The 15,553-nt window shown below is 39.0% G+C and overlaps 1 protein-coding gene across 4 annotated transcripts in view; it reads right to left on the minus strand.

Annotated features, from left to right (window-relative positions):
* The window catches only part of cadpsa (Ca2+-dependent activator protein for secretion a), a 416,704-nt gene that overhangs the window by 42,381 nt on the left and 358,770 nt on the right, over positions 1–15,553 (minus strand). For all 4 annotated transcript variants that reach the window (XM_067998838.1, XM_067998836.1, XM_067998835.1 and 1 more), the window contains 2 exons: positions 14,467–14,499; positions 7,530–7,637 (listed from right to left, as the gene is read on the minus strand). In XM_067998838.1, the coding sequence (XP_067854939.1) occupies positions 7,530–7,637; positions 14,467–14,499 (141 nt within the window). The remainder of the gene's footprint in view (positions 1–7,529; positions 7,638–14,466; positions 14,500–15,553) is intronic.

Below are 15,553 nucleotides of genomic sequence, written 5' to 3' on the forward strand. Positions count from 1 at the left end.
GCTAAGTATAATCTAAGTATACGTAAGGTTTAGACCTCAGCAGCTCAAACTTTATACCTTCCTGATCTTCCCATAATTGCTGGAAGTGTGAACTATATGTAAAACTGCTAATATATTACAGATATATAGTTTAAAAAAGTAAGAGTCCAAAGTTAAACCTGTGGGCTACCCTGCATTTAACCCATTTTCAGCTTTAAAAGTTCTGGCTTATGACTGTTCTGTGTTTCCTGTTTCAAAGTGAACTATCTATAAAGTATCATACTATGGCCTTTATTCAATGAACCTTAGCATTAATCACCAAAACAGAACCGTCAAAAGTTCTCTGAATATCCAAATGTTATATTATGTCAACAGCATTTCTCTTACCCATCACAGTAGCAATTCTCTTTAAAAAGTACCAGCAAGTTAAACACAACTTCTCTTTCCTGAATCCTTGCTTACTTGCCTTTTTACAAGCTATATTTTTCTGAAAGTACTGCCTTATAGTTTCCAGCTATGTCTGGAAAGCACGAAGCAGAAGCAAATAGAGAAAGGGAATATGAACATTGGAAAATTACTACCCATTTGCTACCGTAACATCCAAGACATTGAGGACGATTTTAATTCATCCTGCCTGGTGGGAACGTGATGGCTGCACAGTTAAAATCACCTCAAAAAAATTACCGCTCCGTTCCCACTTGATTGTCGCCCATTGCTATCTTAACTAGGGCTTTTTTTTAGGAGGCCATGGCCTTATTAATGCATGCAAATTTTCAGCAAGCAATTAGGAAGGCAAATGGTATGTTGGCCTTTACTGCAAGGGGTTTGGAGTGCACGAGTAAGGAAGTCTTGCTGCAATTGTAAAGGGCTTTGGTGAGACCACACCTGCAGAACTGTATACAGTTTTGGTCTCCTTATCTAAGGAAGGATATACTTGCCTAAGAGGCGGTGCAACAAAGGTTCACTAGATTGATTCCTGGGATGAGAGGGTTGTCCAATGAGGACAGATTGAGTAGAATGGGCCTATACTCTCTGGAGTTTAGAAGAATGAGAGGCGATCTCATTGAAACATATAAGATTTTGAGAGGGCTTGACAGGGTAGATGCTGTGAGGCCGTTTCCCCTGGTTGGAGAGTCTGAAACTAGGGGGCATAGTCTCAGGATAAGGGGTTGGCCGTTTAGGACTGAGATGAGGAAAAATTTCTTCACTCAGAGGGTTGTGAATCTTTGGAATTCTCTACTCCAGAGGCTGTGGATGCTCAGTCGTTCAGTATATTCAAGACTGAGATCGATTGATTTATGGACTCTAAGGGAATCAAGGGAGATGGGGATCGGGTGGGAAAGTGGAGTTGAGGTCGAAGATCAGCCATGATCTTATTGAATGGCAGAGCAGGCTCAAGAGGCCGTACGGCCTACTCCTGCTCCTATTTGTTATGTTCTTATATCCTGTGATGTCATTCGGACCCTGATAGAATTGGAAAGGAAAATGAGTTGGGTTTAAAACAGGCTGCCAATGCGTTATCGCCCATTTTGCGCTTTCGTCCATTTTGCGCTATTGTCCAAGACGAATTTCACTCCCAAAGTTCTACCAATCGTCCTTGTAGGTAGAGCAGTAAAACTGATAGATTATTGACATATTAAACTCTGGAAGCTATTATATAATGGTGCAGCACAGATCCAAAAATATGTAGACAAGCTGTATAAATACAAGCAGCCTTTATGGGACCAGTCTGTAGGTGACATATCCTAAAGTACATCACAAATCAATGCCAGGTAAATTGCAGCAACATGTTCACAGTCTTATAAATTATCTTTGCATAATGAGTTACGTAATAACGGAAAAATACAGGTAAGTTACCTCTACACAACAGAGGTTTTTGCAAGTGACATGCATATCAGCTATACATATGATATTATACTTTTGAGCTGTCACAGGCTTCATTTTGTGTGCCAAGTTATGCTGCAACAGTGAAAAATAGCTGTGGTTATTATAATCTTCATTCAAACCAAACAACAGGGGGCCGAGGTGCATCTTGTTTCTGCCAGTTATATGAGTGCAGAATCGTCAGGCGGAATCGTCTGAACCAGCGCAAAAGATCGGGGAATTTTAAACATAAGTGAGTTACACCCTAAACCACTTATGTTCCTGTTCTCCACGATCTTTTATTCTGGTTCAAGATTCAATTTGCCCGAATCAGGCCCCGCTCACAAAACTGGCCACACACCCAGGTCGACAAAGCGAGATTCTGCCGATTGGGCTGGTTCGGGAAGGCTCTTCAAATTGCTTTCATTTTCTTAGGTGCATGGGCACTAGTAGAAAAGATTTTTCATATCAAAAAATATTTAATTTACTAAGAAACTGACTAGTGAATCACTATTAAATGGTTCAGTATATATTTTTTAAGTCATTTACAGTGATTTTAAATCCGATTACGTTATGTTACACTGCCTGATTGCGGGGATTTGTGGAAGATTTTAAGTTTGTGATTATGCAAACGAATTTTAGCGAAAACTCAAAGTCTAACCTAACCAGAGCATTTTACTCGCAATTTCCCAATGCGCCCAAAATGGAAACTCTACCCCTGAACTGAATACAGTGACTGTTGCTAAGATTTCAGACCACTGGATTTCGAAGAGTTTGCCACATATCATGAAGTAGGGTACTAAAAAAGTTTTCTGAAGCAAAAGAAAATCCTACATCATTTACCACTTTTCATGTAATTTAAACCAAAAAAACACTGTTCATTTGAAACAAAAATATGAATAATTAAACAACATTTAAGGCATATTTCTCTGTAATTGGAGCACAAAGCAACAAGTTGAAAGTTATAACAATTCAAACATCTAAACATAGTCCTGGTGCCATTGTGTAATAATATGTTTAACAAAATTGTAGTACTTACAGTCTTTACAGTTGTAATTATGCCACTCACTGCAAGTCTCTTCCCACTTATGTTATTTTCATCCAATAAACTGTACCACTATACTGAAATACTGCATAACACTGTTATCAAACACAATAACAACAGGTCATATTTGCCAACTATTGCATTCTAAGTGTTCCATGGATAAAGCTCTTTCAAAGTGCAATCTATAGGTAGCTGTTTAAGGATACTGTCACGTATCTACTTACTTGTAAAATAGAAGAAGGAATGGGCAAATTCTGACAACAGTTTAAAAAAAATTGATACAAATACTTTTAATTTGTTCACTGCTTGCTGAACACTCTAAACATTAGACATGCTATGGCTATTGTTATCTGCAGAAAAGCTTGTACTAGTATAAGATATTCCTTAGAATAGTTAATATAAGTATTCTGTCATGTTTAACCAACTGATTTTGGTATCAGTTACACCTTATTAGCTCTTGGTGTAAGTATAGCATCATACTCACAATCATCTTCCTAGCATTCAGTTTCAAATACAAAATTCTGACTTATCAGCAGACCAAAGGTTGGATTAGGACCTTTTTGTGCTATTCAAATGCTGAATTAATCGAGAGTAAAATCAGACAGGATTTAAAATTGCAGCTAACTCGCACTTGCTCGTTTCCTGCCTGTCGGGGCAAGTTAATATTACCCCCTATATATGCGCAAGCCTGAAAGTCCTTCAAAATATCTTGCTCTGCAGCACCAATCAGTGTTAAATTTATAACACATGGATACAGATATTTATTAATAAAATATATGTGTTTGTTTTTCAAAACTCTGGCTGCGACTCACATCTCCAGTTTTATACTGAGTTAAACTGAACAGAGTGGACACTAGAGACTAAGGGAGTAGCTAACCCCTGCAAAGTTGTTTAAAAAACAGAATCAAACTCTATTAATATCGCAAGTCTATCAGACACTAGTACCTGCTGTTTTCTAAAGCAATGGAATAACTGTCCTATTTCTGAAGCAAAGTACAATGTATTAAAGTGATTTCTGTGATCCTGAATACAATGATGAAAGGAAATTATGAGGTACAACTGAATTCCAAAGTTGATTTGGTCACCTAATTTCCTTACCAAAGAAGATTAAAATAAAGAACATGGAAAGTAATATTAGAAGCTACATAATCTCCTGAAAGCACAGATATCTGAACAGCACGATACAGCAAAATTATATACAACAATATAACACTGCTTGCTTAGAGATCCCTTTTAAACATGTACTTTGATAAAAAATAAAACAGTGGAGTGATTAAAAGAATTTATGAATAGCGAGTTAAAATTCAAGTTCTCAAAGGATTACCTCAAATATTCTCAGGTACATGTCAGAACTAACATCATCCATCCTTTTTTAAAAGTGGAAAACAAAGAGGGTAAATAACAAAAAGTAAACACTGGAAGTGGCAGTGGTGGGGAAAAGAAAGGAAAATAAGGGAAAAAGATGCAAGGTATTGCAATTACACAATGATTCCAAAATTCAGCTGCATTAATACCTACAAATCCTAACTGGTTCATTTTATATTCAGGGTAATTTGAGCCAGTTGAGTTATTTCTCTATGTTAGCTTTTACTGTGCCCAAAGAAAATCAGTTCAGTCCATTCACAAATGAAGGAAGCTGGCTGTTTCCTATTTTTTATATTATGGTCAATTTAAGTAAATTGTATTCCAAATAAATTGTATTTCTTATAACTTAACTCAAAATAGTGGTATGTATCTGGTCTCATGTGTGCTAATTCTTTTTCATGTCTAATATATTCCTTTAGTCATGACCAGTCCATTTTTTGTCAACCAGGGATATAAGTATGATCTACTCAAGAACATTTCAATTCATAACCTGAAACCAGTTGATGTTCATTAAATTGTAATTTTACAAAATATATGTAGGAATTAGCTGTGCCAGTCATTGTGTTCTGATGTACTGTATAAACTAGAAAAAGCAAACACACTGCAATGTATCAATCGGTACTTAGTGCACACGTTTATAATTTCAGAAACATTGAGTAGTTTTGTGTTTTTTGCACAAACCCCCAAATTATTTAAATAGAATTTAATACTGTAATTGAATTTAACTGTAATAACAGTACAGGAAGAAAATATTGAAGCTGTTCCCACTAGCTTTGCTCCCAGTTGGAAAGACACTGCCCAGCGAGCATCTTTAATTAATTTTTGCCAATCATAAATTGATTTTCCAAATTGCTCAGATACCACTTTTAAAGAGAAACGTTTTGAAGGAAGTGGTTAAACAGTGAATGCAGCTAGGAACATGGCTAAGTGACTTCAAACCTTTTGCAAATTGCTCAAAATTGGTCTCTTTCTATTGCTTAGATTGAGTTTCAGATATTGGAACTTTCTTTTCATTAAAGTGGTTGTATACAAATGCAATGCATCAAAACACAGCACCAAGCAAGAAATTGTTTGGACATTTTAAATGATTTTGTTATACCTTAGCAAGTAAGGTATAACAAAAAGATGAACATCAGGGGACATGTAAATGCTAGAGCTGTTATCTTAAAAATGTAACATAGCTGTTTACTTAGAATTACACAATTATTGAGCATCATTTGTTATTTGTAGACCAACTCATATAATGTTTTAGTGTTCTCACTGCACACGAACACACAGACCATAAAGATAGCAGATACCCTGGCTGCAATCGTGTTACAGAAGCCAGAGTATTCTGCAGTTCAAGACAACAATATAGGAATGCAGTAACTAAAAAGTGCAATAGGAAAGGGCTGGAAACTTCTGCAGATCACTCAACTCTTAACTGCAGACCATGCATTTAAATCTCAGGGGTACTACCACTGGAACATGACTCCTTTGTTTGGTGAGTTTTACTAGTTCTCACACATGCTATTACCTCTCTGAAGGGAGGATCATAAGCTGATAAGGACTAGCCCCACCCTGCAGAAGCTTATCTCTTGTCAGCCAGATATGTTGCTGTACCGATGGTGGTGATGGATAAATATGCAACTAGAGAGCATCCGGCCGGCTGGCAGCTGGCAATGGCAGGGACTTAAGAGGGTGGGGGTGTGGGGGGGGGAGAGATGGAGGAATAAAGTAAAAATTTTAAAAATGCATTAGGGAAGTTTATTGCAACACAATTGAATAAAATGACATACTAACTAGACATTAGACAGAATCAATCAACATAACTGACTCATCATTGAACTGCTTGGCTGTCAATATTTACTCAACACTAAAACTAATGATTTCCGTGGTACAATGGCAATAGAAAGTGAGTCATTTAGTTGGATTGACCATGTCTACAATGTCTACCGGATGGGTGATCTTTTCCCCATTTCTTACAAACTTTAAACTCCCTGTTAGGCATCCATGCATAGAGCTTTGAGGAGCTCTTAATGTGCTTTATGCATGTATGAAACATTCTTGTAAGATGTGGGTCATGATAGTAGATGTACACAGGAAGATTATTTGACTGAAAATCGTGCCACTTGATACAATGTGACAAAACACTAGATATGAGAGATAAGTTTCATTTTTATTATTGGAAAATGGATGAAAGAAAGGGTAGAGATGGAAAGCAATTAGAAAGGAATAAAGGATAGGAAGGAATTTTGCCAACAGAAACTGGACATTTGACATAGCAATAATAAAAGCATATGAGCAAGATAACTTAATATGAAACTGCACTAGTATACAAAGCCTTCAATCAATTTTTTACAGATCAATGCCATTTAAAGTAGAAACCAAAAAAAAATAAACATTATAGCAAACAACTTTAAAAATCTAATGTAATACTTTGCAGGAAAGTGCACTGCCAGATATATTCCTTTAAATACTATAGAAGTATTGCTAAAATCTTACTAAATACATAAGCTCTAAAAGACAGAGTAGCAATAACAATGAATTATAAAAGAATGAAATCTATGTGCACATTGCAAACCACAAAGCGACAGAAAGCAGTGCTGTACCAAATGGTACGATGGACAAATAAGTTCTAAACATTCCACAGGTATTCTAACTAAATACACTAATGTATTAAATTTCATTAATAATTCTGTCAATGTTGTCTTAAATATTTAACAACAAATAATAACCTTGGCTACAGTTTATCTATTCCGAATGTGAAAAATATACTTTTGCCATTTACTGCTTGAATGTCTCTACATTAAAGGTTCACATGAACATTTAGCTTCCATACTATGGATTCACTACTATAAGTATTCTAAACATTGGTGATACTCGAGAACACAAAAGTAGATTTCCTTGTGGGTATTTAATAGTTACAGTAAGATTAAAACAAGCATCTAATTTTTATATTACATTATCATATAGATTCTGTGTGCAGTGGGGAAAATACTGTTTCATCTCTTACAAAAGTTGCTCATAGACTTGAGCTAACAAAACCTCCTTATAAGAAAGCACTGTGACAGAAGTCACATGCAGACAGACCAGGAGCTGACACAACATACATGGTAGACTACAGTGCAGAGTCAGAACAGAGAGAGGCAGAGAGGAGCCTGAGTCAGAGGGACAGAAAAGATCTGAACAACCACTGAATTTGTCTCAAAATGTGACTTATCCCTCTTTCTTTCGTATTGTCACATTTTGGATGGTCTCCTCCCTGACTAGCAAGGAGGAGAAGGCATTTACTTACATCAAATAACCTTTCTATATACATCTCCTCATTGACCTTGTCACGCAGGATATCCTGACTCTGGCGCACAAAGGTCACGTAGGCATCTGCCAAATCCATCCCAGGTTTCTGGTAAGAAAAAAAGAAATGCAAAATTACATTAGATGGTTTGCATTTTTTAAGGCTATAACTCATTCTCTTTGATGACTACTAAAAGAAGAGATTTCCTGCACCAGCCAAACAGCAGACAGTTTAATAATATGCAAATGAAGTTTCTGATGCTGACTGGACTGTAGAAAAAGCAAAGCCTATTCAATGTTATAGCAACCTAATTTGACACATAGAAGGTGCTTTCAGCTATTTAGTCTCCAAGAAAAAATAGAAAGCTCTCTAAAATTATTTCAAAATTATCACATGCACAGAAGTTTTCAGATAATCTCATTTTAGCCAATCTCTTTCTTTCTGTATATAAATATATAACCCATCATATCCATTCTTGTTGTTTCTATACTTTTCATTATAAAGTGAACATTTTTGTAAATGACACATTCTCCACTCCTTATAGCCTATATAGTCACAGTCTGCATTCTGCGTGCTGCTGCACAGTTATTATCTGACTCACTGCAATAATACAGGTTATAACAATACAATCAAAATTAACAGCCATGATGGCACAGGATTATAGCTTTTCAATGTACCATGCAGTGATATGACATTGATAAGTGCTTATGATTTCCCAAATGGCTGGCTCCCAACTTCAGCCATAGAATCAGGGAGAAACCAATTTAAGACTAGACACAAAGAGGGTGTGAGTAACCCAGGCCACCCTCACCCAGCTCCTAGAAATCAAATCCCAAGCAAAATGTACATGTGCAGGAGCAGGTTGTCTACTGACCCTTTCAACAAGGTTGAAGGGTGAGAGAATCTGAAAAGTGGAGGGTAGAAAGTAAAATCCAAATGAAGAAGCCAGAAGAATTTATAACTCATTGCTTTAAATTTAACACATTACTGCACTTAATTCCTCTTGCTAAATACATTTTGTTCGGATTTCATATTTCATTTTCACTGGACAGTCATAAATATAAAGTAGGCGTCTGACTGTGAGAAATTGTCAGATTTCTCAAGCAGTTTACAAGATTCAAGTAAATCATAAAGTAGGATACTGCCTAAAAGCTCATAGCCAGGTGCTTTAAATGGTTAGGATTGTATATACATTGCTCAACAATTTACTAAGGTTAGTTTGTTCATGGAGAGAAGAGCTGTTTTTTTTTATTCGTTCACGGAATGTGGGCGTCGCTGGCAAGACGGGCATTTATTGCCCATCCCTAATTGCCCTCGAGAAGGTGGTGGTGAGCCGCCTTCTTGAACCGCTGCAGTCCGTGTGGTGACGGTTCTCCCACAGTGCTGTTAGGAAGGGAGTTCCAGGATTTTGACCCAGCGACGATGAAGGAACGGCGATATATTTCCAAGTCGGGATGGTGTGTGACTTGGAGGGGAACATGCAGGTGGTGTTGTTCCCATGTGCCTGCTGCCCTTGTCCTTCTAGGTGGTGGAGGTCGCGGGTTTGGGAGGTGGTTGTCCCTAAGGGATGTGACTGTATCAACGCCGAATCCGATGGCCAAGTGTTTTAACAATTAGGAAAAGAGATGGGATTTTTAATGATTGAAATTAAGATAATGATGAAGATATTCAGAACATTTTTAGTGTTTTTATAACTGAACAGGAAGAGGTGTTTGAAAATCTCTATTTATTTGCAAACACGCTACACATTTATGTAGGCGCCAATTTTCCTGACCTTTGCCTCCAGGGAATGTCCCATTTTTCTAGGCACAAAAGTCAGGAAAAGGGACAGAAACTAATTATGCTGGTCTCTGCTTTATGATACCCCAAGATTTCCAGGGCAGGGAGGTGGGGGTGCAGGCCCTTTGCTGAGTTGTCAGTGAGGTGGGAGGAAGCGTTCTTTGCCTTTTGTCTCAATTTCCTGCTGCAATGTTCAATGAGCATCCAAGTGTAAAGGCATGAAACATGGCGCCATGGCCTGCCTCCAGAGCTCCACCCAGCATAGAATGAGAACATGGGAGTAGAAGAGAGAAAGAGTGTTGTTCTTCCATGGAAGAAGGGTAACCAACTGCCTTCAGTTAAGGAGCTTAGTGATCCAGATCTCAGGGGCTCAGTCTTCAAAAGAGCAATGTTTCAGGAGCATTGATCTCAAGTGAAGATGGTTTCCACACATTTGGTTGAGATGATTGAAAAATGGGGGGAGTCCACTACCCACATTTTAAACGGGATGGGCAGGAAGTTTCTCACGGCTTGCAGAACACCCTGGTTGGTAGCAGCCCAGGAAACTGATGCAGCGTCAAGATTCCAGGAGAACTTTTAAGGACATTGGTGGCTTCCAAAGTGGCAGCTACCAATGCTTCAATAGATAGTTTGAATAGAACACTTTCACAGGGTTACCAAAACCTCATTGGAACTATCAGATCTGTGATGACATCACCCAGAAGCACTTCTAAGCCTGTGCCCAGCACCAGTGGATTGCAAGGAGCAGGCACAGACGTCACAATCTCTCTGGAGGGCCTGCTTCCTTAAGGCCCCCTCCAATTCTTTCACATGAAGGAGCTTCAGACATGGGCCTGGCACCCTTTGCTATTGCAAGTGCCAGGCTGCCAGAAGCTGGTCCTATGGGAGAGCAGTTACCCTGAAATGAGAGTTGCTTTAAGTCTCTCAGACTCCAGGGGAACCATCCTGCCATTAACAGCTCAATGTCATGTCACTTAGGAGGAGTACATTAGGAACTAGAGTAAGTAAATTGGCTGTCACAACAGTGTTAACTAGTTGTAGAGAGGGTGAATGGATTTCTGCGACAATTCCTGTTAGTGTTATTGTTTAAAGTAAACGGGACTTGATCACATAGAGTTCTGAGTTTATTTCTCTGTCCACTTTCAACTTTTGGGAGTTGGATGATGGCAAGGGAATTATGAAGGAATTTGGCAGAAGTCTTGGAAAATGAAGGACTTTTGAGAAAGTGGGTGTGGGAGGTGGAGATGGGGAGAACAAGCAGGTGTGTAGTAACTAATTTTGTTGAATCCACCCTCAGTTCTGGGCTCTCATTTGCACTCTCCTTGCTTTAGCAGCTGCTTGCTGGCTCACCTTTTTCACTTCCTCTCCTTGTGCACACTCCTCGTGCTGTGGGTACGTTTAAGTAAGACCTTCTTGGCCTGCAGAACAAAAGTAAGTGAGGCCCCCATTTTAAAAGGGGAATGGGAACGATGCACATGAGCCCCAAAGTGGGCGGCGCACCCCAAGAGTCCGGGGACGTGGAGGTCCTGCCGATCCTAACTTAACATAAAAGTTCCAGGTCCACTACCTGGCCGGCAGGTGGGAGCCGGAATTCGGTGGCAGGAGGCCGTAAAAACGGTCCCCGCCAGTTAGTGGGAGCAGAGATTGCAGGGATTGGGGGTTACACTGCGATCAGAGTACGGCCGGGGCTGGGGGTTCCACAGCGATTGGCGGGAGGCCAGGGCTTCGGAGGTCCAAGAACTCCTTGCGGGACTTGTGGGGAGAACTCCTGCTGTCAGGCTGCAGATAGTTCGCGACCCCTCTGACGTTTTGTTAAGATTATGTTGCGGCCCCGTTGGTGTCATTGGGCCGTGACTTTTGAATATTAAGTAGGCCCCCGCCTGTCTGTAGCGTGCGACTCGTTGGACTTGAAAGTTGGCGAAGATAAGATGGCGCTGGACGGTAAGTCTCACTCAGCCTAATTTTAACCCCTCTCATGCACCATTCTCTCTGGGAGCCCTGAGCGGCGACGTGTAGGGGAGTGATACCTTTGGTGATGCCTCACTCTAAGAGTCTCCAACGCAGCTTCTTCCATGTGTTCAACCTCCTCCTTCTCCTCCTCACATCAAAATAAAGGTATTCCCATTGAGAAATCCATGTTTAGAGTGCAGAGCAGTACTTTGAGCAGAGCTGAGTAAAAGTAGCAGCAAAGGTCCTGACTTAAACCCCACAGTACTAAAACCATCACTATGCAGACAAAGTAACACCAACCTTCAGTATCAGCACACAAAATGGCCTCTTCAATGTGGAATCCGCCTCAGGAATATCTTGCAGCAACTCTTAGTGTCATGGATTTGGTGGTGGTAATTATTTGGGGATGGTTTACAGCAGAAATGGAGGGGAATGGGGTGGTGAAGTTAGTCACGCCCCTTTACTATATTTAAATGTGGCAGAACGGGCTCGTGACAGACCTCAAAGGGAATTGGTGGTTTTTTGGGAGGAGAATTCAGCTGCAAGTTTTTGTGGAAGTAGCCTTTAAGAACACATTTTCCTCTGTTTACTGCCCCAAATCTGTTCCAAAACAGATGTAACTCAGAAGGGAATCCAGGCCATACAGTCTGTCAAAAGTGTTATTTGTCTATTAGCTAGAAAGGTTCAATGTTACTGTTCCTAATGTACACACTAACATAAAAGAGTTTGAAGATAAATGTGTTTATTATTTGCCTGGGCCATGCTACCTTCCAGATTACCCTGAGTATGGTCAACTTTTGGGTAATCCGAAGCATGCGCTTGCCTGTGGAAGTCCTTTGCACTGGGCACAAAAAATGTATCTGTAGAGTGTTCAAATCATAGCAGTGACATTTTATTAAATAGTCAAAACTGGTTAAAAAAAAGTTAAAAATTAATTTAATCTCTCTTAAAAGAGGACAGTTTCTATACAATGTAGCATTTGAAATTTAGGTGCCTGTGTATAGTACACTGCTATTGTTGGCAAATGCCATCCATCAGCATGGCAATGAAACAAGACATACTGGCTCAGGTTTTCTGATCGCAATACCTGCAGTATCCCAATTAAAATGAATGAGCTATTGTTAGCATTATGATCGGAAAACCTAAGCCACTTATGTACATTAAGCTGTATAACCCACACCTCATTAAATAGACAGAACTGTGTACGACTGTGAGATCTCTTTGAAGGTTAACAAGATGCTTTGTACTTATAATTCATTTTTATTAGGTCTGACAGAATTATAAAATTAAATTTTCCTGTGTTTCTGACCAAGACAGTTCATTCACACAACTTTGTCAGTACGAGATAATCAACTATCACCTTTTTTCTCCCCCAAAGCAGAAAATGTCAACTTTAAACCCACTTGTGGATTTGTAGCTCTCTAGTACACAAAATAATCATATAAACTCATTAGCAGGCTGTGGTATCGGTTGTTTTAAAGTGCTGACATTCAGATGTCTACAGTTTCCACCTGAAATATATGCTGGTAAGCCATTGCTGTGAATTGGTTTTGCTAATAAGATATACTTAAGACCGCAGGGTACCCATTCTCTAGAATATTTGATTGTCAGTCACCATAAATTGCAGTTAGTTAACACTTCAGTATAGTTTCAAGGGTGCAAATGAGCATGGTTTATGAAGGGGTATGCCTGCAAGATTTTTGTATAAAGCAGAGCAGAGGAACAATATTTGGCCCTCAGGACCGTGGCAGTATTATTTGCACCTGCTGCGTCAGTGACAGGGAAATAATTCAATAATGCATCAGGTGAAAATGTTTTATTAGTACAAGCTACCTCTCAAAGCAATTTACAGCTAATTAGATGGCTAGAATATTCTATTAAATCACTTTGTTTTTCCTCAGCAAACAAGAGTTACCTTTATTAAACTATCAATAGACTTATTTTGCAAAATTTATGCTAAAAAACTACAAGTTTTTAGAAAAGGGGAGAATATTTCCCAAGCTTTCATCATTTGGGCTTCTTGGCAGAATTGAAATCTATTCCTCTGAAGAAATCCATATGCAGAAAGCTCAAGAAAAATCCTACATTTTCTGATATTCTTTCATCATAAATATACCCCAGCCACACAAACACCTACATCTACTGGTCCAGAGAAAAAAACCATTTAAATTAGACTTGATTCACCATATCAAGTGGAAAATTTATAGCATTTTCCAGAGAACAATAATCACACAGCCTTTTAGAGTATTTTCATGGAATCATAAGTGAGTTTGTCTTCTTCCACGGGTAACAGATATATAGCAATAATCACATTGATTCAGTATCCAGCAGAGTCAGGGCACAGAGAAACTTTGGTTTGGTTCTCAGACTTGTGGACAGTATTCACTTCCGTGTTCATTTACCTGCAGCAGGTGGTGTTCACTGAAAAATTTCCTTAGCTACTCTACACATATTTCCAAAACCTAAAAAGTATAACCTGTTATTGGGAAAAATAAGCTGCTGAATGTTGATTAGGGAATTAATAATGGGTGGATTGTAACTGCAAAGTGCAGTGCACACTTTCAATCTCAAGACACAAAACCCAATTTAATTTAAGCTATTAGCAGCGGTGCTTAAGCCCATGCTCCAAACAGAGAAGTATAGTGTAGATCCAGGAGGCTAACTTGGGCGGTGAAGACATTTCTCATTGTGTACTTATAGCTTAATAGTGGATAATTAGTACTACAAATTGCCTCAATGCCCTTGGGCTAGCGAGAGGAAATGTCAGCCAGTTTTTCCGGGGTTTACATGGCCCTTTCGCCAAAGTTATGGTGGAGCCCGCAGAAATTCACATCCGACACATTCAGGAGTGAAGGTGAGAAAACTAGGTGAAAACTGCCTAAACTTGACTGTTAACGAATATTTTTGCATATAAGAGGGATTGTTTTCTCCTTATAAGCTCAATTCTAGTCAGGCTGAAACAAAACATTAATTTGAACCAATTTTAAGGACAGAGTAAGTCTCAGCTTGTTTCATTAATCTGCAAATTTATCATGACATATTAGAGGTAATATTTACCTGAAATTACATGGAGCCTGAGTTTTACAAACTTTTAATTAAATAAAATGTGTGAACTTTTCTTTCATTATCAAGTATCTATATCTTTCTGAATTCAGGGATTTGATTTGCATGTCAACAGAGAAGCTGATAGAATTATAGTCATACTTACAGGGACATCCACATACTTGGAGGCTGCTTTCACCTTTAAAACAAAATAGAAAGAAGGGCGATGACAAAAAAAATAATCCTTGGAGTAAATCCACAGCAAAAATATCATCTTAACTTGTTGAATACTTTGGTAGGAACAATAGAAAAACAGAATATTTTTTAAATGATGAGACACTATTAAATGTTGGTGTTCAGAGGGATTTACATGAAACACAGAAAGTTAGTATGCAGGTACAGCAAGCAACTAGGAAGGCAAATGGTAGGTTGTCCTTTATTGCAAGGGGGTTGGAGTGCAAGAGTAAAGAAGTCTTGCTGCAATTGTACAGGGCTCTGGTGAGATCACACCTGCAGTACTGTGTACAGTTTTGGCCTCCTTACCTAAAGAAGATATACTTGCCTTAGAGGCGGTGCAACGAAGGTACACTAGATTGATTCCTGGGATGAGAAGGTTGTCCTATGATGAGAGATTGAGTAGGATGGGCCTATACTCTCTGGAGTTTAGAAGAATAAGGGGTGATCTCATTGAAACATACAAGATTCTGAGAGGGCTTGACAAGGTAGATGCTGTGAGGCTGTTTCCCCTGGCTGGAAAAGTCTGGAACTAGGGAGCATAGTCTCAGGATAAGGGGGCGGCCATTTAGATTGAGATGAGGAGCAATTTCTTCACTCAGAGGGTTGTTAATCTTTGGAATTCTCTACTCCAGTGTGTTGTAAATGCTCAGTCATTGAGTATATTCAAGGCTGAGATCGATAGATTTTTGGACTCTAAGAGAATCAAGGGATATGGGGATTGGGCGGGAAAGTGGAGTTGAGGCCAAATATCAGCCATGATTTTATTGAACGTGGAGCTGGCTCGAGGGGCCGTAAGGCCTACTCCTGCTCCTATTTCTTATGTTGTTATGTTCTAATACAGTTTTTGAGAAATTAAGAAACATTTTCTAAAACACAATGCCTTAAATAACTGTACTTTGTAACCTCCATTGTCTGCCACAAAATTCTGGCAGATAATCAAGAAGGAGGATAATTGGAGTATGGGTAATAGAGGTTCTACTGTATGTCCTACACTGTAAATACAGCAAAATTGGATG

Source organism: Heptranchias perlo, chromosome 17, assembly GCF_035084215.1.
Source record: "Heptranchias perlo isolate sHepPer1 chromosome 17, sHepPer1.hap1, whole genome shotgun sequence".
Taxonomy (NCBI): Eukaryota; Metazoa; Chordata; class Chondrichthyes; order Hexanchiformes; family Hexanchidae; genus Heptranchias; species Heptranchias perlo.